This window comes from Naumovozyma dairenensis, chromosome 1 (genome assembly GCF_000227115.2).
Source record: "Naumovozyma dairenensis CBS 421 chromosome 1, complete genome".
In the NCBI taxonomy this organism is placed as follows: Eukaryota; Fungi; Ascomycota; class Saccharomycetes; order Saccharomycetales; family Saccharomycetaceae; genus Naumovozyma; species Naumovozyma dairenensis.
In genome coordinates, this window is record NC_016479.1 from 1,728,017 (window position 1) to 1,750,513 (window position 22,497).

General features: G+C 35.7%; 9 protein-coding genes and 2 non-coding genes across 11 annotated transcripts; 4 read left to right on the plus strand and 7 right to left on the minus strand.

The window, feature by feature from the left end:
- Positions 1 to 2,541: 2,541 nt before the first annotated feature.
- Positions 2,542 to 3,654, plus strand: NDAI0A07540 (C2H2-type zinc finger protein; the record flags this gene model as incomplete). The annotated part of the gene is made up of 1 exon (XM_003668103.1): positions 2,542 to 3,654. The coding sequence occupies one exon, from the start codon at positions 2,542 to 2,544 to the stop codon at positions 3,652 to 3,654; it is 1,113 nt and encodes a 370-aa protein (XP_003668151.1).
- Positions 3,655 to 3,868: 214 nt separating this feature from the next.
- On the minus strand, positions 3,869 to 5,299 carry NDAI0A07550 (uncharacterized protein; the record flags this gene model as incomplete). The annotated part of the gene is made up of 1 exon (XM_003668104.1): positions 3,869 to 5,299. One exon carries the CDS (start codon positions 5,297 to 5,299, stop codon positions 3,869 to 3,871), a length of 1,431 nt encoding a protein of 476 aa, XP_003668152.1.
- A 398-nt stretch (positions 5,300 to 5,697) lies between these two features.
- SLM4 (Slm4p) lies at positions 5,698 to 6,363 on the minus strand (the record flags this gene model as incomplete). Its single annotated transcript, XM_003668105.1, has 1 exon — positions 5,698 to 6,363. The coding sequence occupies one exon, from the start codon at positions 6,361 to 6,363 to the stop codon at positions 5,698 to 5,700; it is 666 nt and encodes a 221-aa protein (XP_003668153.1).
- A 408-nt stretch (positions 6,364 to 6,771) lies between these two features.
- On the minus strand, positions 6,772 to 7,491 carry NDAI0A07570 (uncharacterized protein; the record flags this gene model as incomplete). The annotated part of the gene is made up of 1 exon (XM_003668106.1): positions 6,772 to 7,491. The coding sequence occupies one exon, from the start codon at positions 7,489 to 7,491 to the stop codon at positions 6,772 to 6,774; it is 720 nt and encodes a 239-aa protein (XP_003668154.1).
- A 1,186-nt stretch (positions 7,492 to 8,677) lies between these two features.
- Positions 8,678 to 9,943, plus strand: ECM33 (Ecm33p; the record flags this gene model as incomplete). Its single annotated transcript, XM_003668107.1, has 1 exon — positions 8,678 to 9,943. One exon carries the CDS (start codon positions 8,678 to 8,680, stop codon positions 9,941 to 9,943), a length of 1,266 nt encoding a protein of 421 aa, XP_003668155.1.
- Positions 9,944 to 10,387: 444 nt separating this feature from the next.
- Positions 10,388 to 13,390, minus strand: RPG1 (translation initiation factor eIF3 core subunit a; the record flags this gene model as incomplete). The annotated part of the gene is made up of 1 exon (XM_003668108.1): positions 10,388 to 13,390. The coding sequence occupies one exon, from the start codon at positions 13,388 to 13,390 to the stop codon at positions 10,388 to 10,390; it is 3,003 nt and encodes a 1,000-aa protein (XP_003668156.1).
- Positions 13,391 to 13,761: 371 nt separating this feature from the next.
- On the minus strand, positions 13,762 to 16,044 carry SEC18 (AAA family ATPase SEC18; the record flags this gene model as incomplete). Its single annotated transcript, XM_003668109.1, has 1 exon — positions 13,762 to 16,044. One exon carries the CDS (start codon positions 16,042 to 16,044, stop codon positions 13,762 to 13,764), a length of 2,283 nt encoding a protein of 760 aa, XP_003668157.1.
- Positions 16,045 to 16,890: 846 nt separating this feature from the next.
- On the minus strand, positions 16,891 to 17,478 carry EMC10 (Emc10p; the record flags this gene model as incomplete). The annotated part of the gene is made up of 1 exon (XM_003668110.1): positions 16,891 to 17,478. The coding sequence occupies one exon, from the start codon at positions 17,476 to 17,478 to the stop codon at positions 16,891 to 16,893; it is 588 nt and encodes a 195-aa protein (XP_003668158.1).
- Positions 17,479 to 17,919: 441 nt separating this feature from the next.
- Positions 17,920 to 21,813, minus strand: SPT7 (SAGA histone acetyltransferase complex subunit SPT7; the record flags this gene model as incomplete). Its single annotated transcript, XM_003668111.1, has 1 exon — positions 17,920 to 21,813. One exon carries the CDS (start codon positions 21,811 to 21,813, stop codon positions 17,920 to 17,922), a length of 3,894 nt encoding a protein of 1,297 aa, XP_003668159.1.
- A 428-nt stretch (positions 21,814 to 22,241) lies between these two features.
- NDAI0Atrna14R lies at positions 22,242 to 22,313 on the plus strand. The gene has a single exon. It is a non-coding gene; the product is annotated as a tRNA-Arg (tRNA).
- A 12-nt stretch (positions 22,314 to 22,325) lies between these two features.
- Positions 22,326 to 22,397, plus strand: NDAI0Atrna11D. The gene has a single exon. It is a non-coding gene; the product is annotated as a tRNA-Asp (tRNA).
- The last annotated feature ends 100 nt before the right edge of the window (positions 22,398 to 22,497 follow it).

The window sequence follows — 22,497 nt, forward strand, 5'->3', positions numbered from 1 at the left end:
AACTTATCATTCATATACTTTTGATGGGAATTTATCGGACTGATGTTATTTTTTATGGCTTCGCCGTCTTTACGTACGCAAACGAGCAAATTCTTCAGTCAATTTTTTTTGTTCCATATACGTACGTACATTCTGGCAACGGAACAACTTCATATCAGTTTCATGTAATAGTAAAGTTATGTATGGAGCGTAGAATTGAGGGGAATACCCTGAAAACAAAAGCTTGCTTACGTACGCAGACATTATCCAACACACATGCGAAACATTAGTTTCGCATGTGAAAACATTTTTGCTGATCAACAATCCTGCTTCGAAGAATAATCAATGAGATCCCCTCGGAGATACATAGCTTTGTAAATGAGTTGAAGAAAGCCATAAGGAGCAACCGCCAGCGTCCCGTAGGTATGTTACGTAAAGATGCATGTGATTATTAATCATCAATTATTTAGTGGACCTATTTTCCTATAAAAGGCACGTAGGAAAAATGGCTAAAACGATATTGTGGTGGACCGATACTTCCTCACAAAAAAATTCTGGAAAGAAAATTCTCGATAAAAATTCAATTCCACTTAAGGCCCTTACTGCGAAGACTTAGTCGGTCTAGAATTCTCTATTCACCCAATTTCCGTGAGAAAATAGAATGAAACTGTCCGAGCGAATGAGAGCGTTACTAGATAGACTCTACTGGATGGCATCAGAAAGTGGGTTACCTTCATAACGAGGCTTCATCGACGTACCACTTTGGGAGTTCCAGATCCAAAGAAGTGGTATTCTTACGTATACATACACACCAATCAGTACCTGTAGCAGAGGGAATATATGAAGTTATCTTCAAAAATACTCATTGCAATAACTTCAGTTTGTTCAAATTAGTATGCCTACCACATCTTTTATCTTAATGGTACTACATAGCTACTTACGTAGATAGAATGATTATTCTGCGAACAAATATCACTATAGCTATACATCATTGTGCATTAAATCATAGAGTTTTCGTATAATACCTACGCTGACCTTAGTAATGATACTTTTTTTACAAGCGAAACCTCCGTGACACTACTATGTCTTCTGTATCTACGCAGAGAACTTGTTGAAATAATATGGTATATTTTATCGGAGAAGTACGATGAATCGAACAAAATCGCATGTGATTTTTCGTTCTTTTGAATTATAAATTATTTTGTAAGATTCTTCGAGCACTTTTAATTCTGGAATACCAGAGACAAAAGAACAAAAGAACGTAAAGACGTTCAACAATTTCTGCATAAAGTCTGTAGATCGTTTCACTTCTGTTTGATTGTTTGACATATAATTATAGATCACCAAGTTTTTCTTATGCACATTGCGTCATTCTTCTCACAATATATTTGCATGAGTTGCTTGAGCTGATCTTAATAAAATGTCAAATAATGACTTTAATGAGCTCCACCCTGACGAAAACTATGTTAAATTCAAGTAATTCTATTACTACTAAATATCGAAATACATAATAGTTCTTAATTTAGTGGGGCTTTCGTGATTAGGCTTGCTGCACTATGTAATCCATACATGTAGGTAAAAAATTAATATGTAACATTACGTTAGAACGTATAATGCACCTTTTAAAATATGTGCGTCTTTGTGTTTACAATAAATTCTTACATAACCCTGTTTTAGGCCAGAGTCCAGAGCCACATTTCTATATGCGGGCGAAAATAAAAGAACCCTATGTATTTTTTGTACAGTTTTTTTTACACTGATAGTGTCTTTGGTTACTGTGTGCGTTATGAAACCTTGCCGCAAAGGGGAGGGATGATCTTTACAAGTGTGAGTTAAGAGCATTGGGCAGAAACTTTTATGCATGGCAAATAAAGTCGTACCAAACTACCACTACGTAGGCTTTTTCCACAAGGACGTATCCCCTCTCTTCTATTTGAACGTACAGTGTATACTGTACACTGTACAGTGCCTAAAACAAATCTGCAAGAATTTCTTTCTTTTCTATTTGTCAGGAAAGCTAAGGGAGGCTGCGCAGAGAAAAGGAAGGAAACAATCGAACTTGCATATGCACCTTTCCTGCATAAAAAAGAATATTTTAAACAATATATCATCGCAGGTACATCTGGCCGGTTCGAGTTAATGGCCAAATTACGTTAACTCCCTCAATATACAGAATCTCGAGCTTGATTTCTGTACGAAGCTATCTCTGAGATTAAACCATAATGTTACGTAAGATGTACTTCGACCAAGATAGAAAACGGACCCTTTGTCTCTGTTAATTTTTCATTTCTGGTAATTGAAGTAGTGACGATAAGTCTACAGAATGGACGTAGGGATTGTTCTCGAATCGTGTACGTAGATTTAGGTGATAAATTCTGGAGTAAGAAAGGTCCAACTTTGAGTCTCGAACTTATATAAATAAGGTGGCCTTTCCTCATTGTGTTTGGAATCCAGGCACTGTCCAACCTTTGAAAACTTTCCTTTAACATTATAAGTAGTAAAACGTAAACAAAAAGTATAAGAAAATATTATAAAAAATTTTTATCGCTAAAATATTCAAACATGCAATATATTAATGAGAACAACCAGGAATTTGAAGGGGGTACATATCCTCCCTTTGAGGAATATGTTTCAACTTTTACCCAAGATAGTACCATGCAATATTACTCATCGCCAGCTCAATTCATGGTAAAAGGTTCATACTCACCTTCATTTTTCAAACAGGCAACCATACATGGTAAATCTTATCGTTCACCGAATAGCTTATCTTCAAATAATATAACTGGAGATGGAGAGCAAAGTAACTTACTTTCTACCAAGTTACCAACTATTCCGAAATTCGATTCGTACAAGGAAGCGTACACTAAATTGGAAGATAACTTAAGTTTACCCGCCGAGTGGGAGGAATCCGTTTCAACACCGATGCAAGAAGAAAATAATATAAGACCGTCATTATACAGACGGTTCACTGATTCTGCTCTGCCATTCTCCGGTTCTTTTGTTGGTAAGTCTGACTACCCAAGTCCAGATTCTTCTCTAATAAACTCACCTTTATCAGGGATATCAAATGAACCCTCTTTAGCATTTAAAGTCCCAACGAATGAGGCGTCCACCAATTTTTCTAATGACCCTTTTTCAAATACCGTAGCTAACTATACATCTATGTCGAAAATAAGGCCGGGATTATTACAACTGCATTCAGAACCTTTATTACAAGATATGCTACCCCAAATGGAAGAAGTCCCTAGGCTGGCTAATCCAACGATACATAGATCTAAAAGAAGTAATTTAAGATATAACAGCGGTCCTTCCATATCGGAGGAAATTGCAAAGTATGGATGTAAGCACTGTAATAAAAGATTTAAGAGACCATCTTCATTGAACACACACATGAATATTCACACTGGAAATAAACCCTACGTGTGTCCTTATGAAGAATGCCGTAAATCTTTTAATGCAAAATCAAATATGTTGAGACATTACAAGCTTCATTTCAAACTTAACTCAGGTGCATATATTTTACCAAACGGTGAAATAAGTGCAGAAAAGCCTACTTCGAAGCAGCTTTTCGGCTCGAAAAGAAACGAAGAACAAGAACTATCGTCAAGCGAAGAATCCGATTCTAATGGCTTACTTCGATTAATTAAGAAAATGCCCGATATCACAACTCGTTAATGGGATACCTTGATACGAATATACCTCCACTTTGCATACTAGCTACATATAATTTTATACAGGCGCATACTTGTAAGCTAGACTAAATAATTAATAAGTAATAAGTATACTATAAGTACTAATAGAACCAACATATTTATTTTTGCTACTACGTTTTTTGTTGTTATAGTTTTCAAGTTGAATACTTCAATATAATATTATTGTTAAATTTTGTTTAACGGCATCGTCTCCGAACTAGTTCAATGAGGGAGTCTATCCGGGCGTAAAACTCTTCATGCTGCAAACGAAGGCTGGCCTTTTGTGAAGACGCTTGCGCTTGTATTGGGGTTTCAGTATCCATTCCTATTTTCTTATTACATGTATTTGTATTAGCATTCGAAAAACCACTTGCATGGTGTTCGCCGATAATCTCTGCAAAATGCTGGTCTGGAATAGACAACTCATTAATTCCTCTCACTAAGTTGCTGTCAAAATACACGTCTGATAAGGAAGTATTATTCTGTTCTTGATGTTTTTTTGCCAATGTCAAAACGTCACGCTCTTTTCGCAGTCTTTCCACACATTTTTTAGAATCCATTGTTGTATGAGGGATAATTGGAGGAATACTTGAAACCTTTAGAGGTTTCGCACGGTTACAATATAACTGCCGCAGTCTCATAGCATATTTCTTCTTATTCATATCTCTTTCATATCTTCTAACGATCCACATGACAGCGTGTCGATTATTTCTCCCATCATCTACGAATGGACAACTTCCATATGTTCCATATTTTAGTGTTGGATATGGCAAGGCATTCATGTTAGAGAAATGTTTTGGGTCCCATTCCACTTTCACCAACGGAGCCCAGATTTGTTGGAAGTCATATATATAGAGATAAGGGCGAAATTCTCTCAAATAGAAAATCTCACTTTTTGAATCACTATTATCCCTTCCAAGGGGCACACCCTTAAAGTTAAAAGACATCACATAACTTACATCAATCTCTAATTTTTGAAAGAATCTTAATGCCTTTTCATAATCCCAAACTTTTATACTTCTGTTTTCAAAGGCCTGGAAGAGCTCAGGCATAGCAGAAAAGGGACGTTCCGACAAAATAAGTGTCACTGTATTATCGAAATAAGGCATTATTTTTGTATTCAAGCATAGGAACTTATTTTTCAGCATATTTTTCTTTTTATCTAATTTCATTTTTATTGAACGGTTCATGCTCGAAGTTGGGTACTTAGTATCAAAATAAATTACTGTCTCTTCTTTTAGAATTTTCTTCCATTTTAACTGCCAAAGTAAAAGTTCTTCTTCTTTTGTTTGTGGATTGCTCCTAGTCAATATATCGTTACAACAATGTATTGGATCTTTTATCACTGCACCTGATATCTGGCGAGAATATTTTCTTGGTCTTTCATCTTCCGCCTGGTCCAAGCCATCTCCTCGTTCCTTATCGATTTGTCTCTTCCCAACTATGTTTGCAGATATGGACCACACGTGTCTTTTAGGAATCGGAACCGTGATCTCTTCGTTCTCACCAATTGGTTTCAAAGGGCAACCTTGGTCATCATGGACTAAATTTTCTGAACTTAAGTCTACAATGGTTATAGAAGATAGTTGTGCTCTTTCATAAAGAGAATCATCTTCAGAGTCTGACATTTTCTACCAACTGACTGACAGTTTGCGTTCTTCTTTCCTTTTCTCCTCTTATGAGAGAAAGGCTGACCATAATATACATTCAATGAAAGTACAATGTTACTTGACAACAATCTTGAAAAATTTCTGGTTTACGTACGCGTTTCTACAACTTCTTCTGATGCAAAGTTTCTAGCTGCACCGGAGGCGCGTCAACGTTACGTTACGTAAACAGCAGATGGTAACCATGAGATACATATGCAACTAAAGGATGATTGCCTGTATTATTTAGTGCTAAAAAATAATTAACTTCACATGCTACACAAAATATACATAGAAAAAAAATGTACATGTTAATGCCTCTGTCTTTTATCTGCGCTGTTGTTACCCTAGGGGGAATGTAATAAGATTTAGTACAATGTTTATCCCAATTTATAACCATATAAATCTGTAACTGCAGAAACCAAAGCTTTCATTTTGAGAACTAGTAAACCATACGGATATGAATTATCTGCTATGAACAACAGTAGTAGATCGCTTCGTGGAATTTCTGTCACACAAGCATGTAGATCTTCCACAGCATACGTATATATTCTAATTGAACTACTCTTATCATTAACATTACCTTCAACGGTAGGTAAAGGAGTAGGTTTTTGTAAACTAGAACCGCCATCCGTTGTTTGGTGTTGTTCAACTTTCTCTTGTTGGTCTGTGATATTTTCATCCTTATTCTGTTTCTCTTTAAGATCATAAATGTAACAAGAATTAGTCGTTTGCGCCTCTGGATTCTTTTCATCTTCAGACCATTTATCTTTAATCAACAAGCTCATCATTTTCAAATTATTCATTGTAGTGGCTTGGCTTGTTGTATTTTGAGTTTCTTCGTCCGTATCCTGGGTATCATCTTCATCATCTTTAAAAATAGCTCCGCTATCTGTATCGGCATTTGCATATGCCATTATTGCTCCATTAAGAGCCGACAGTAGTAAGGAGGATTTCAAACAAGGTGTTTCAATGGGGAGAGTCCTTATCTTTATAGGTTTTAGTGTAGCCTCTAGGACTTGCCTTATGTTATCTGCATGTATCATGGTGAAAGTCTCGAAAAGGGCCTTCGAGATTGTTTTGCTTTTTATGAAATTGAAGAGCTCCTTTTAATTGAAGCAATTCACACTAACTTAGATTATAGTTTTCAGATAAGATATACCGCAGTAGTTTCTTACGCATTCTTACTTAAAGCGTTGTAGACTAAGGTAGTTGAAACACCTTGAAATCAGATTTAGAAATTCCAGTTATTTATGGCACGTGCCCTGTTAAAATAGGAACAATAGAAACTCAAATAGAAGATTATTTATCTAGAGGAAACACTTCCAGGAGTGAAGTTTATAATACAGAAGGTATCATTGGGACTAATTAATAAATGCATGACTATTATTTATGTTCGGAAAATATTTTTATAGGTGTTTTTTCTTTTTTTTCGACTCCTATTTCTCGTAATGTCAATCTTCTTCGAACAATAATGGTTCTTCTTCGTATTCGCTATCATCCAAACTATCTAGTTCCTTTTCTTCGTTCCAGAAATCATCAGTCAAATCAGATGTAAGTATTTCATTTTCCTTTTCATTCAATTTCTGCATCAAATAATCATTTTTCTTTGAAACATAAGCAGACGACGTAGATGTGGGCATTATGAAACCTTCAGGTATATCTTGTTTAGATCTTTCCACTTGTAATCTGACTTTCCTTTTATATTCTTGAAAATTCTTCCTGTACTCTACGGAAGCATCCACATTAGCTGGTGATGAAATATTTGGATCTTCCAATAACGAAATAATGGAAATGAGAACGCTCTCTACACTTTGTACGGGAGACCACGTTTCATTATCTGGCTCACTTGTCATAGAATCACCACTTTGATGTAATATTGATATGCATAATTTACCATCTTTATAAACGTTTGGATGATATATTGGTGGTACGAATTTGAAATGTGGAGGAGAATATGGGAAATTTGATGGGAATTTCATTTCTGATTTGAAATATCCACCGTTATATATGGAATCTTCGTTGAGAATTATGAAACCAATATGCCAAACGAATATATTAGAGTCATTTTCCAATTCAATATGGAATGAAGGAATGGCCCTTTTCGGATCTGTAAGTTCCCGATACTGTCTTAAAAGTAGGTTTGCCGCAGATGTTTTATTTGTTTTATCCATAGTATTTCTGATTTTGGTGTTGTGTACGTGTACGCGTATGTGTAGGTATATATGTGGTTAATAAATGTTTAAAGTTTAGTGATATGCACTTAGAACCTTGAGAATGAAATTAGCAAATGAATTATGTTCATATCTTAATTTGTCAGAATCCTGCTATCTACTTATATAAACGTATTAATTAGTTAGTACCTAGTATATTTTTTTTCCCCATTGCATTCGACAATAGAGAATATGCCAATAGGCAGACGTATATTCTCCACTTCATTCAGTACCATATCTACACAGTTGCTGAAATCAGAGGTCAATAGCATTGTTGTTCCTGTTTGCAGTATATACGTATGGACGTAGAGGCTTTGTTACTCCATTAATAAGGTGGACTCCGAATACTGGATTCTTCACTGTGTAGAGGAGAGTTGGGGGTGGGCGGGGTAAATTGACGGCGCTAATAGTTTTAGAGGGGGAGGTCAGGCCTAGGGTGTGAACCTTTTACAGCATAAAGCCCTAACAAAGAATTCATCCAGAAACGCTACCCTAATTTCTGCTCTCACTTCATACGATTGAAAATATATGATTTCTCGTCTCGTTTCGAATGTTTTTTGTTTTGTTTTGTTTTGTTTTGTTTTGTTTCCGTCTCTGTTTCTGTTTCTGTTTTTCCTCGAGGCATTCTCGCGCGTCAGCTCTTCTCAGCTTCCTTCGGCTGTTTCTGCTTCTGAAAGCAGATCGTTTGTGGTGTAAACAATAACGACGCGAACTTTCCTCGAGGAGTAGTGGGCCTACGGGATTTTCTCGAAGAAAAGGTGTGAAAAACTTTTCCAGGTATATTTCCTCATTACCGTTTTCGGTACTAAACATAATACTCGATATTCGACGTTCACGACCGCGGGATCTATCACTTGACGATATTTTACGTGTTCCATATATAATCTTTAAACTTTCTCAATAGCTGTTTCTTTCCTTTTCCGAAAAGTTTGATTATTGTTCGTTTTTTTTCTCTTTTTGATTAAGCTGGTTTTGTTGCATTTAAAGACTAACGTAGGTCCTCAGAAAAATCATAACTCAGTCACTCGTTCAATTTCCTTCGTTGATTATCTCACGAAACTACCCATATATTATTTTTTATCTAGTTTAAGATATTTTTTAGTTTCACCTAATAATATCCCAACCCACAACCAAGCCACAAAATAAAATGCAATATAAATTAGCTTTCGCTGGTGCCTCTTTAATGGCTGCCTCTGCCATGGCAGCAAATTCCACGGCCGTCCCATCTTCCTGTAGTATAGGTTCCAAAGCTACCGCTACAGCTCAAGCAGATCTAGACAGGTATGCTGGTTGTGAAACCCTTGTCGGTAACTTAACCATCACCGGTGAATTAGGTTCCGCTGCTATCGCAAACGTTAAAGAATTAGACGGTTCTTTAACCATCAACAACGCTACTTCTTTAGGTGCCTTTTCTGCTGATTCTATACAGAAAATCACCGGTGCCTTAACTCTAGAAGGTTTAACCATTCTAGATTCTGCCTCCTTCGGTTCTTTAGCTCAAGTTGGATCTATTACGTTACAAACTTTACCAGCTATTACTACTTTCTCTTCTAACTTACAAAACGCTGATGATATCTTAATCTCTGATACTACTTTAGAATCTGTCGATGGTTTCTCAACTTTGAAAAAATGTAGTGTCATCAACATTAACAATAACAGATATTTGACCTCTTTTGAATCTGCTTTGGAATCCATTTCTGATTCTTTACAATTTTCTTTCAACGGTGATGAAGCAAATGTCACTTTCGATAAATTGGTCTGGGCTAATAACATTACTTTAAGAGATGTTCAAAAGGCCTCCTTTGCTAAATTACAAAAAGTTAACGCTTCTCTAGGTTTCATTAACAACTCTATTGAATCCATCGATTTATCTAAATTGACTACTGTCGGTCAAACTTTCAGTGTCGTTTCAAATGATGAATTAACTACTTTGAAATGTAGTAACTTAACCTCCGTTGGTGGTGGTCTAGTCGTTGCTAACAACACCGATTTGAAAATCATTAATGGTCTTAAGAACTTAGCAACTGTCGGTGGTGCTATCGTCGTCACTGGTAACTTCACCGCTTTAGATCTTTCCTCTTTGAAATCTGTCAGAGGTGGTGGTGATTTTGAAACTAAATCTGGTAACTTCTCATGTTCCGCTTTGAAGAAACTACAATCTAAAGGTGTCATTCAAGGTGATTCTTTTGTTTGTAAGAACGGCGCTGTCTCCTCTAGTTCCTCTAAGGCTTCTTCAAAGATATCCTCTTCTAAGAACTCTAAGGCTACCTCTACTTCTTCTGAATCCAGTTCATCATCTACTGCAACATCTTCTACTAACGGTACTTCTTCTTCCAACGCTGCTATTGCTCAATATGTCCCAGCTACTTCTTTCATGGGTGCTGTTGCAGCTGTGTTTGTTGCCTTATTGTAAGTATGAAGCAAAATTCTCCCTTCACGACTATATGTCCAAATATTGTTTTATTTATCCTTAATAGATTCCCTTCCTCTTAAATATGTAAAAATATATCTACCATTTTAGTTAAATAAGAGTATATATATATATATATATAATATCGTTATAATGATTCTAAAATGAAATACTTCTTTTCTTCAATTCCTTTGTCTCTGTAAACCACTTTGCACTATTAGTGCTCGTATATAGGTGTTTATTTGTACCACCTATAAGAAAAAACCATTGTGGATAACACCAAAAAAACCAACCACCAATCTATATCTCAATCATTGAATATATAATCGAATAGGTGCCGTTTTTTGAAATGGTTATATTTTTATTACAGTGGATATATGTTATGTACAAATGGTAAAAAACATTATGCTTGAGTCTTAAATAGTATGTAGAGTACTAATAACCATATTATTTCTTACCAGCTCTTCTTAACTTCATCTTTTCAGCAAAAGATAATTTACCTGAATCAGCAGTTGGAGTAGGACTGGCCGAACTGGTTTGAGCTGCTGGGGTTGGAGCAGGAGATCTACCACCAGATAGTTTCTTTTCAATAGCTTCCTCCATTTCTCTTTGCTTACGTGCAATTTCATCAAGATCAGCCTTGGTCTTTGGAGCTGATTTAGTTGGTGCTGGAGAACTTGCAACTGGAGCAGCAGCTGGAACAGGAGAAGAAACAGGAGCTGGAGATGGTGATGGAACTGAGGGACTTTCACCGCCTGCAGCTCTTTGAGCTTCTTTCTTGGCTCTCAATTTTTCAGCAAAAGACATTGGTTTAGATTCACCGCTAGCAACAACTGGAGCACTGGCGGCAATTGGAGCAGATTGAGCATCTTTGCGTGCAAGTTTTTCTTCAATTTCTCTTTGTTTACGTAGAATTTCATCTTGTTGGGCTTGATGTTTGGCTCTTGCAGCATTTTCAATATCAATCTTACGTTTAGCAACGGCTTCTTCGTAACGTTGTTTACGTACTTCCTCAATTCTGGCCTTCTTCGCAGCTTCAAGTTGATTTTGCTTTTCCTCACGGATTGAACGCATCTTCTCATCATTAGCAGAAACTAAACGTTCCTTCAAGGCAGTATAGTCATCGTAAACTTGAACTAAACGTTCATGATCTTGCAATTTAGCATCATGTTCAGCTTTAGCAGCATCAACAATCTTCTTTTTCATAGCATCATATTTGACAAGATCAGCATCCCTCATAGCATCAGCTTCCTTTTGTAAGATAGGTAGTTCAGTCTTTCTGATAGCTCTTTCAGTGTAATCTAATTTCTTGATAGCAAAATTCATACGTTCCTCCAATTCTTCTTTACCCTTTGACAATTGACCAACAACTAAATCTCTCAATTGTTTCAATTCTAAACCCTTAACTTCATTTGGATCAATGTAAACATGACCCTTTTCGTTAACTTCATCAATGAATTTTTTGACTTCTGCTGCCTTTAAATTTTCAAGTTCACGCTTCTTCTTTTCAACCAAACGACGATGAGCTTCTTCTTCCAATTTAGCTTCCATGGCGGCTCTTTCTTCCATAATACGTTGAGTTTTCAATTCAGCATTTTGTTCAGCATACATAGCAGCAGATTCCATATATTTCTTCTTTTGTTCGTGTGATTTCTTAGCACGTTCTTCAGCAGATGATTTAATTCTTTCAATGGTATCTCTATTTTGTTTAATCAAATTTTCACGAGCTAGTTTGACCTTTTCCATATATGACATTTCATTGAAACTTTCAACTTCATGTAACAAGTCAGATAATTCAGCTAATCTGTTACGGATATAACTGTTACGGGTAACAACAGGTTGTTCTGGTTCAACTTCAGCTTCAGCTTCTACTTCAGCTGGTTCAATTTCTTCTCCTTCTTCAGTTTCAGCTTCTTCTTGTTGCTCTTCTTCTTCGACACGTTCTGGTTCAGCAGCAACTGAAAAGACTTCCAATGGATCTTTAACGAAAGTAATTGAAGAGGTAGCATAGTCAATAGAAAAGGAAACATAATCATCAATAGCAGCTTCCAATAATGCTCTTTCGAGATTCCAGTAAGTTAAATCGAAAGGAGCTGGTAGAGTAGCTAATTCATATAATTCGTCAATCTTCACAGTAGTATATGCAGTTGAAGCGCTAACAAAGATTTTTCTAACAAGAATATCCCTCAAAGATTGAACATATTGTTTGAAATATGGTTTAGATTCTAGTTGAGGCAATAACTTGGCTAAATCTTCCTTGATAGTACCAACGTTGTAATTGATTTCTAATAATTCGTAAAATTGCTTGACTGTTGGATCAACATGACTACCAATGTCACTTTCTAAAATAGAAGCAATGACTTCTTTCCTAGTAGGCTTAGATTCTAGGCCTAGTAAACGGTAGAGACGTTGTTGAGAATCATATCCGACAGATGGAACCTCATCTAATTTAATAGATAGGGCAGAGAGTAAGATGGTAGAGGCATATGTCTTGAAGTCATCTTCAGTAGCGTTCGGATTGGTAGAGTAGATTTGATAGAATTTCTTCCATGCGGTAGTATGTAACAATTGGTCGCCTGAAACGAAGAAAATTTTAACAAGATTTTCATAGTATTTGGCCAAAACAGATTTTTTTGGAGGAGCCTTGGACATCTTCATTAAATGATAAACATCTTCAACGGATCTGAAAGCTTCGTGCCATAATTCTAATTTAACAGAAACTGTAACTTGGTTGAAACGTTGATCTAAGTAACGTTGTAAAGTAGCAGAATCGTTCAAGTCAATAATATTGCTACCACTTTTGTTTTGTTGATAGTTAGCAGCGTCTAAATGTTGACGTAACATTTCAGCTAATCTCTTGAATTCATTCTTACGGTTATGTTTTAAACAAAATTGCATAGTTCTGCTAACAACACCTGAGTAAGTGATTTCTAAGTGGGAATTATTTCTCAAAAGATCCAAAACAGAACGATAAGCTTCCCAAGTAAACTTGGTCCATGAAGTGATAGCTTCGTCATTAAACCCACCAACTGATTGATCTTCTTCAGATGCAGAGATCAGCAAATTTTCAGGAGTAACACCACCTTCTAAATCATCATCGACTTCAATTTTTTTATCTTCTTTGGCTTGTTCAGCAGCCATCTTGATCTCAACAACATCGACGTATTTACGTGCAACAGCACCAACAGAAACTAAACCTTCTGGAGTACCTTGGATCAACTTTTTATATTGATGAAGACCATCTTTCAACATCTTCCCTTTCTTCAATTCAACACCTAATTCCAAGAACTTGAAGACAATTGGCTCAACGGAAGCTGGAGCAGCCCAACGGATTCTTCTGGCTGTAATGAAATCATAAAGTGATTGTAAAGCAGCTTGGGATTCGCCTACTGAGATAAGCTCTTCAGCTCTCTTAATGGCGTTCTCAGGACGTAAAGCTGGGGGAGCCATGATGGATACAGTATTTTCTAGATTCCTTTGAGAATTTTTAGAAGTAGAATTAAAACTTCTTTGTTTTATGAACGAATTCTTAATATACTGCTTAGAGAAGTTTCTTTATTAATTTCATATCTGACATTAATGTATAATTTCGAGCTTTTCTGAAAAATTTTCCAATTTTCTGTTACCCGGCAACAATCATATGACTGAAACTTCTTCGGAGAGATAGAAGTTTTACAGGAAGCCTCTGGCATTCCTTCATACTTCTTCACCAAGTACATGGACTTCACTCGACTAGACAACACAAACGTGAATGGGCAAGTTATCTTTAAAAGATTTATATGTTTTTTACTCTATATCATGTTTTTGTATTGTATATAGTGTTATACAGATTGCGCCATTAATTCGACGATTTCATTCACTGGGTCATCGTCATGTCTAGCGGTTTCAATGTTAGTTAGTGCCTTCTTGATACCGACGTTAAACTTAGGACAAACTTGAGCTAATTCGTTGATTACTTTGACTCTCTTTTCATCATCCAGGAAACCACTATCTATCATAACATTATTGAACTCGTCTAGCGTAGTCATATTTGGAACTGCAATTTCGTTGTCAAAGCAACTTAGTATGTCCATTTGCTGTAGAACAGAATAAGTAGAAGTTGTCGTTAAAATTAGAAGACGACGATCTTGTGGTGGTTTCCTCTTTAATGCGACTTTTAGAACCTGTAAAATATTGTTCGAGAATCTTGGTCCAATAGGAACCCAGTCAACCAATGTTTCTAATGAATCAATAACCAAGATATTTAAAGGTGACTTATATGCATCTCTAAAGGTACTGTCAATGTAGGATATCTTGGCATTCTCGGACATACCTGAAAGTTCATTAGCCGAAATCATTCTAATAAAGGGAAATTGAGATTTTAAGGCAATTGCAGCTGCAAGTGCTGTTTTTCCTGATCCAGGAGGACCATGAATCAATAAAGAAACGAGTCTCGATTTATCACTTTCACGGACTTGACGAACATAACGCGACCCGTTTCTTAATATAGCATCTACTCTATCAGAGTAAGTAATCATACCACCTTCAACACAACTTTTCAAATCTTCTTCATTAATACCAAAAGCTGGCGTAACTTCTGAAAGTGCATTCAAGAAATCTTCTCTGGTCACTTTTAATTTAGCGATATCTTTCGTACTCAATTTAGTAGCTCCTTTGCCTATATTCACTGTCTTATTGATAGCGAAAGAACTTGCACTCTTCACTAGACCTTCGATTTCTGCACCTGAGAAATTCTTCGATAGAGCAGCTAACTCGGCTAAGTTAACATCTTTATCCATCATGTTATTTTCTCTCATTTTCTTAGTTTGAATTTCAAAAATTTGCAATCTACCCTTTTCATCAGGTAAATGAATTTCAACTTGAACTTCAAATCTACCTGGACGTAATAAAGCGATATCAATCAAATCCTTACGATTCGTCATACCAATCACCAAGATATTATTCAATTGGTCAACACCATCCATTTTCGCTAGTAATTGATTAACAACGTTATCACCAACACCTGTACCATCACCTCTTGAACCTCTTTGTTTGAATACAGAATCTAACTCGTCGAAAATAATAATGTGTAAAGATGAGTCTTCCCCCTTAGCTCTATATTCTGCTTCTGCATCTTTGAATAAATTACGAATATTTTCCTCTGAAGACCCTACGTATTTACTGAGGATTTCAGGACCATTAACAATTTTTGGCTCTTTAGCATTTAACATTGTACCGATTTTCCTTGCAATTAAAGTTTTACCAGTACCGGGTGGGCCATATAGTAATAACCCTTTTACATGAGATATACCTAATTTTTCAATAACAGACGGTGGGAAAATTCTACTTGCAAATGCCCTTCTAAAGATCTTGGTAAATTCTTTATCTAACCCACCAACACCTAAGTCTTCGAATTTAAAATCTGATCTAATAACTGCATCAGATCTTGGCCTTAAAGAGTTGGATGATTTTAAATTTACCAATCCATCTCTACCTTTGAAAAAATTAATTTGTGTTTGTTTTGTCAAGATTCCCTTGGTCTCTATTCCTGTAGATAGTGCATTCCCTGGTTCAACATCACCCAAATCAATGGCTTGTACATTTCTAACTTTCAAGTCAAAAAAGAAACCTTTAAAATCTAGGATTAAATACTGCGTAGGAGAAAAAATTTGTGATTCAAAACATTTGACAAAATGGGCTGCTAACTCATCTTGATCGAATGGAGTAGCAACAGCTTTACCCCTGGATCTGAATGAAATTTCAATATCAATGGAACCTAGGTATGATTGTTTACCGGAATATTTGAAAAGATCGAACGCTCTACATTGCACTTCTTGGTTTAGGGACCAGCCACCCCATGTACGTTGGTTACCATTGAAACCGATTGTACCAGGTGGAACTTCATTCGAATGCTTAGTTGTAAATACAAAAAGATTGTCGACTAATATGTAAATGTTATTAGGAAAATCAGATGCAGATACAGCAGCTACATTTGCTAACGCATAAGCATTATTAGGACAGTTGGCTACTTGTAAACGACGTGGTCTAGCATCGATATTGCTCATATCGGGTGGTGGAGCATGGGATCCATTTTTACCCAGTAACGGTAATTTAAACATATCCATCAGAGTACTTTAAAAAATGGCGATTAAGATTGATGATCACTTATTCGGATACCCCACTTGAAAGAGATTATGTTGATTTCCTACCGGTTTACTTGAATGATTTTGTTCTTTGAATCTGTTTATGGAAAAGTCAAACTCTGCTTTACGTACGTATTTCAGCTTTCATGTTTCAACATTGGCGCGTATGAAGCGACGTCACAACAAACATAATAAAAGATCTCGAACTATATCAAGATGTTATTACACTTGCTTGATGGTTAATGAGTTGTAATATTAGAAAACAACCCAAAATAGATATCTTTTTTTATTCTGGATTCATTCGTTTTGCGGATCACTTGTTATCAATTGGTTAAGATACACTCTTTTGTAAGGAATATACAAATTACTCTTCAGAAACCTTTATAACCAAGATTGAATGCTAAGGCGATGCAATAAAAGTTGGAAGGATATAACAATATATGGATAATACTCCTACCTGAATAGGAGGGAAAAGCTGCCACAAGCTTCTTCAATTTCTATTTTCGTAGTTGTAAATTATATTGATATTAAAGGACTAAACAGTTGTCTCAACAAGAAGTAGCATATGCTCTCTTTTACTATAAGTAGTCACTCCTCCCACTTATTCTTGAGCGCAATTCTTAATACACTCTAATCTTTGAGGACCTTCTTTTTCCTCAAGGCCCTGGATTTGAACACCATAAACCAAAATTCAGGGTAGAAAATCAGTTCGGTAATGGATTGAGTTGTTAGTCCTAGATATAAAAGATATACAGATTATACAATAAAATGGAACAGTACATATGGCAAGTATATAACCCCCAAACATGCTTAAGTATTGGCTAGAATTCACTCTTCTTTTTCCCCCCCTGTCGATCTATTGGCAACCAAATTATAAACCAGTAGCCCGACAAGTAACATCTTCCAATTGTTCTGTATCCAAGATCCTTCTACAGGCTCTTCATCTTCTTCAGCAAATTGCTCTGAACCACTTTGTTTGTTAGCCTTCTTGTCAGCATATGTTTTTGTAATTTTCTTTAGTTTAATGGCTGGTGCAACTGGTCCGTTTATTGGTTCTCTAATAATGGCATTGATTCCATCCTTTTCTATGTTATGTAGGAGGGAAAGTTTGCTTATCTCTTCACCTTGAAGATCAATAATCAAATCGTAATGAAAGGGATTTTCTAGTTGCAGATATGAGAAACATGGGATATTCTTCCCACTTTCTTCGAACGTTGCACCGATGCAGTATGGACCCGTTGGAATATTAGAAAAGTCACCTTGGATTATAGTAGTTGCATTATTATCGGAGATATCTAGTTCAATTAATCCTAATGGATATTCTGGTTGATTTGCTCCAGTAACATTCCTCGCAGATAATGTGACCTTCTCACACAACGTAAAAGGTAAAAACAACAGAAATAAAGAAGTCCTCATCTTAGCTTATGATAAAACCGTACGTAGTAGGTATTGTATACAGGATCCCATTGGTTGAGGGCAAAATAAAGTTCTTTCGTTCAATACCGATCAATTGTTCATTGTGTGATATCCATGTTCTACTTAAAGCTTTTTTTGTTTCTATCAGAAAATATCCGTTCGCGAACTAACATTAGTGTCACTTCAACTTTTATACCTCCGTTCTAAACCCTTTCAAGATTAGAAAGAGATGTAAGCTCCCCATCTTCTTAATGCTACATTCTCCCTTAGCTTATTACATTATTACCTTTACCTTAGACTGCGATATCGAAATTTCTTGTGGGAAAGAAACATGAGATCAGCTCAATATATCATAACAAAAAAAAAAAATTATTGATGATCAACGTTACATTATTACATATATAGTTTCTATAAGAATTCGTTATGATAGATCAACTAAATTTAATGTTCAAGTTTCGGCAGGCTTAGGCTGAAGGAATTACTACTATTATCAAAGTTAGAAAACTCCTCCTCAATTCCAAAACCATTCTGAACAGGAGTCCCAAACATTAGTGAATCTTGTAACAAATCGGGTTTAGAAGGCATCATATTTTCTTCTTCCTCAGGTGGTTCGCCATCTTCCGTTACTTGAGCTTCTTGGGTCTTTCCTTCGTCTTCAGGAAGGAAGAATGCATCTGCGACTGGTCTCTTTCTGTAGATTGCACTGATTTTACCAGTTGGCGGTAGCCTTACCTTTGTACCTAATTTGGTCTTCAGAATCATATCATCATCTTCTAATATAACATAATCTCCAGAATCTGTGTCTACATTTGAAGGCTCCTCTCCATTTCCATTTATCTTAGTAGGTTTCAATGAGTAATTTTTGGATTTGGAGTATGCAATTTTCAGTAATGGCATCAAAGTACCCCAGCAGGAATTATTATCAAGTTGACTCTTGGTGAGTCTAGAATAAGTAATTCCATTCAATTCTTCTTCTTGAATCTTCTTGTCTTGAACCTTAGCCACATCACCAGCGGTTTGGAATTGGGAAGTTAGTAATTGTAATGGTACTGACGAAGTTAAGACACCAAACTCTTTCTCTAAACCCAACTCTTTAAAACCAAAGAAATCTTCTCCAGTAAGCTCTGACGCAAAATCACCAGTCAAGAAACTTTGACTTTCATCTTCAAAATTACGTTCCGATAATTCTTGTAACGAGGGGCGTAATAAATCCTTCAGAAATTTTTCTAATTTGACCTTTAAGTCACTTAACTTCTTCGTCTTCTTATGGAATTCTCGCTCTATGTAAGTATATAAATCATCAGGCCTGTTAATACCATTTTCTAATAATGACATTTGTAAATTGACACTTCCTTTGATTGTATTAAGGGAATTTGTCTCGTGATGAATTTTAATCGTTTTGACTAAGTTGGATAAGTAATCGCCAGCAATCTCAGTAAGCATATTAAGAGCTGCAGGTTGTGAACTTTCAAAACCATTCGTCATGGCAAGTTTCGAGACATTCTTATGTAACACTTTCCACATTACATTTTTATTAGTCTTATAGTCATGATTCGGCAGTTGTGAAATTGGATCTAAATCCACAGAATTATCGATATTGGAAAATTTGTATTGATGTGAGTTTAGGAGCGCATTAGCATTGGCATTTTTGGAGTTTTGTAAAAACGAGGGATTTTGTAGTAATCTAATCAAAGATATTTTATGGCATATATGCCTAATCTGTTGAATCAATAAAATGTTTTTATTAAGCTTTGGAGTTAATCCATGATCTTTGTTGGCTAATAGGCTACTTTCTTTCCTAGTATCGGAGGTCAATAGAAGTTTCACCGCTACATCTTCCTGTTTATTCAATATCTCAGAGCTTATACCTTTAAAACCAATTTCAGGGATAGAGTTGCTTGCATCATATTCCTGGAGGAACATTGTATTGTCCATCTCAATTTCGGTACCGCCTTTTTCAAAAAGAGTCTTTGTCTCACTCCCATTACTTTGGCCTTGTTGATCAAGCATGTTGTTCTCTTCATGTTCTTGTTTGATTACAGTTCCAAATCCATTTTTCATTATAGAATCCTGTTCTAGTTTTTGTCTATATGCTTCTTGACGTTTCTGTTCCTTGTATTCTTCAAAGAGTTGTTGAAAATATTTCATCTTTTGGGAGTCCTTCAAGAAGGCACCTGCATCTATATTTAGTTTACCATCTTTGAAATATTCAGATCGTTTTAGACATATTTCAGCACGCACAGTTGCAGTGGAAGACTTCCATGTATATAATTCGACATCATCACGGTCATCATCTTTTTCTGCTATATATAAATGAGTATCCGTTTCATCTTCGTCTTCATCTTCTTCGTCCTCTTCTGCCTCATTTTCATTTTCCTCTTCCACCCCATCTTCTTCTTTCCTTGTTTCATCCACTTTGTTGTTGAGTTTGTCTTCGACTTTACTGGAAGAAGTGGAGGAAATATCTTTTTCTAAATGACTGTTGGCAGGCAATTGTTCATCATTGGTTTCCTCTTCAGTTTCATTAGTCATTGTGGTTTCGGTACCATTTGGAAGTTGTGTGTTGTTTTTTGTTAACATATGAGCTCCCATGTTTAAACCCTTTCTCCCAGAACCAGCAACTTCTTCTTCTTCTTCATAATCTTTATCTTTCTCATTCCCCTCAATTTCCTTTTCCACATCTGCTCTATTCCTTATAGTAATATCAGGAATCATGGGTATCAAATTTAAGGATTTCTTTTGCATTGCAATAGCGTGTGCTCTTAAGAAATGGCTCGGATCTGAATTATAAGTCAGACAATTTTTCCATATTAACATAATATCGTCGACGAATTCTTGTTTCGATTCATATTGGAAGGTTTTCAACTTTTTCAATACTGTATTCAAATCCATAGACTTTTTGATAACCAAATGATAATTAGGGGCCTCTCTTTTACTGACTTTATTGAGGAATGGCGTTGAATGTTCAGTATAATTCCTTAATTCTAAAACAACTTTTTCACAAGCTTCGTACAGTTCCTCTTGACCAATTCTTTCATCTGAAGTCCATTTAGATCTATTTTTTCTAACATCTACAATTAGATGTTTCAATTCATAATCTGATATATTTAATTTAGATTTATTTTGCTGAATAGAGGTCAATAGATGTTTTAAAGAAAGATTTGCAATTCCCAAGTTTACTGGTAAACTTACACTTTCTTGTTTAGGTCTTTTATTGTCAACATATTGGTTATCCTTTTCAGTGACGTCTCCTCCATCATTTTCATTTTTTATTGTTATAGCTTCTGAGTTCGTTCCTCTATTGTTTAGATCATTTGATTCATCTTCAATTTCTTCATGGCTCCTTTTTTTCTTCGAACTTTCGAGCAAGTCATCGTTTTCTTGTAACTTCAGTCGTTTCAACATTGTTTCCTTATCATATTCAAAATTATGATATACTTTGTTCCAAGTGTTCATTATTCTTTCTATATTACTCGTTCGTAGTTTTGATAATGTTGATTTTGAAATGTTAAGAGTTAGGATCAGTTGGTTATTATCATTAATTTTCAAATCAACATCTAAACCGTTTTCCCTATCCTCATTGATATTTTTATTTCCTTTGCTTTGCTCCGCAAGTTGTTTGTCTCCATCTTCGTCTCCATCTTCATCTTCATCTTCATCAATATCATAATTGTCCTCCTCCTCTTCGTCTTCTTTTTGAAGCCTTTTAAAATCTGTTATATTTTGGGAACTAGTATTGTTTTTTTCTTCTTCATTATCTGAATCCATATCTAATAAAACATAATCTAAAGGGTTTCTAGATTCTTCAAAGGGAAGGTCATCATCTTGCGGATCATCATAAGTAGCATCAATTGCACATTGCCAAAGAACGTACCTAACCTTTAAGGAAAGGTTTCCAATGAACTGGTCTCCATTAATATGTTGTTTTAATTCTTCTAAATCAAGTTTCGACAATTCATCTTGATCATTTTGTAATTTTTCATTATTGTTACTAACATTATTACTAGCTGGTGTATGAGGTGTAGAAACTGCAGCACTACTAGTATTGGTATGCAGGGTTTCATTATTGTTCTCATTGTCGTTATTATTTGGGGTAGTTACGAAGGATGATATTGCGACATTCAATGAGATATTTCCATTCATTAAAGCATCCCAAATTTGAGCTTTTTTCTCCTGGTCAGACAATGATAGGATATATTCTAAAACTACTAATTGTTGAGGCGTTAAATATTGTTCAAATACATTATCATTGAATAATTTATCTGTTAATTTCAATAATTTAGAACAATTCGTCCTCTGGTAATTCACTACCGGTATTTTCGCCTCTAATTTCATATTTAAAAACAAAAGAAGTATGGAGTGGGGCCCGTTACTTTTAGTACCTTTCGAATTTTGTAATTATTTTTATTTTCTTTCTCTTCCTCTATATATTTATTCTGATCTGTGACAATGACAATGAACTAACTTCAATGCTCAATTTTCGAATTTTCAATTTTTCAGCTTTTTCGAAATTTAAAGGTTGGATTCACTACGTAGTTCTTCAATTTAATAGTCTATTTAAGTAAGGTTGTCATTCAACAACTGATAATAAAGTAACAAGTCGTAATTGGAACTAAGGTTAAATCACATCGAAGACATATACATAGGTTGTTAAAATACCAATGAAGATACCAGCCCAAAATATTCAACTCTTAAAAACAATTAACGTGTTGGGGAACCTCTGTCGACCCCAGCTCTTTTAATTATGTTTTTCAAGAAAAACAGCTTGCGTGGCGTAATGGCAACGCGTCTGACTTCTAATCAGAAGATTCTGGGTTCGACCCCCAGCGTGAGTGCTTTCTTCCCCTTCCGTGATAGTTTAATGGTCAGAATGGGCGCTTGTCGCGTGCCAGATCGGGGTTCAATTCCCCGTCGCGGAGATATACTTTTTTATTTTTTTTTTGTTTTTCTTTCGAGACGTCTCTCTTCAACCTCTAGTGTGATCTCCTACTGTATAGCACTCGTATTTAACAGACAGAC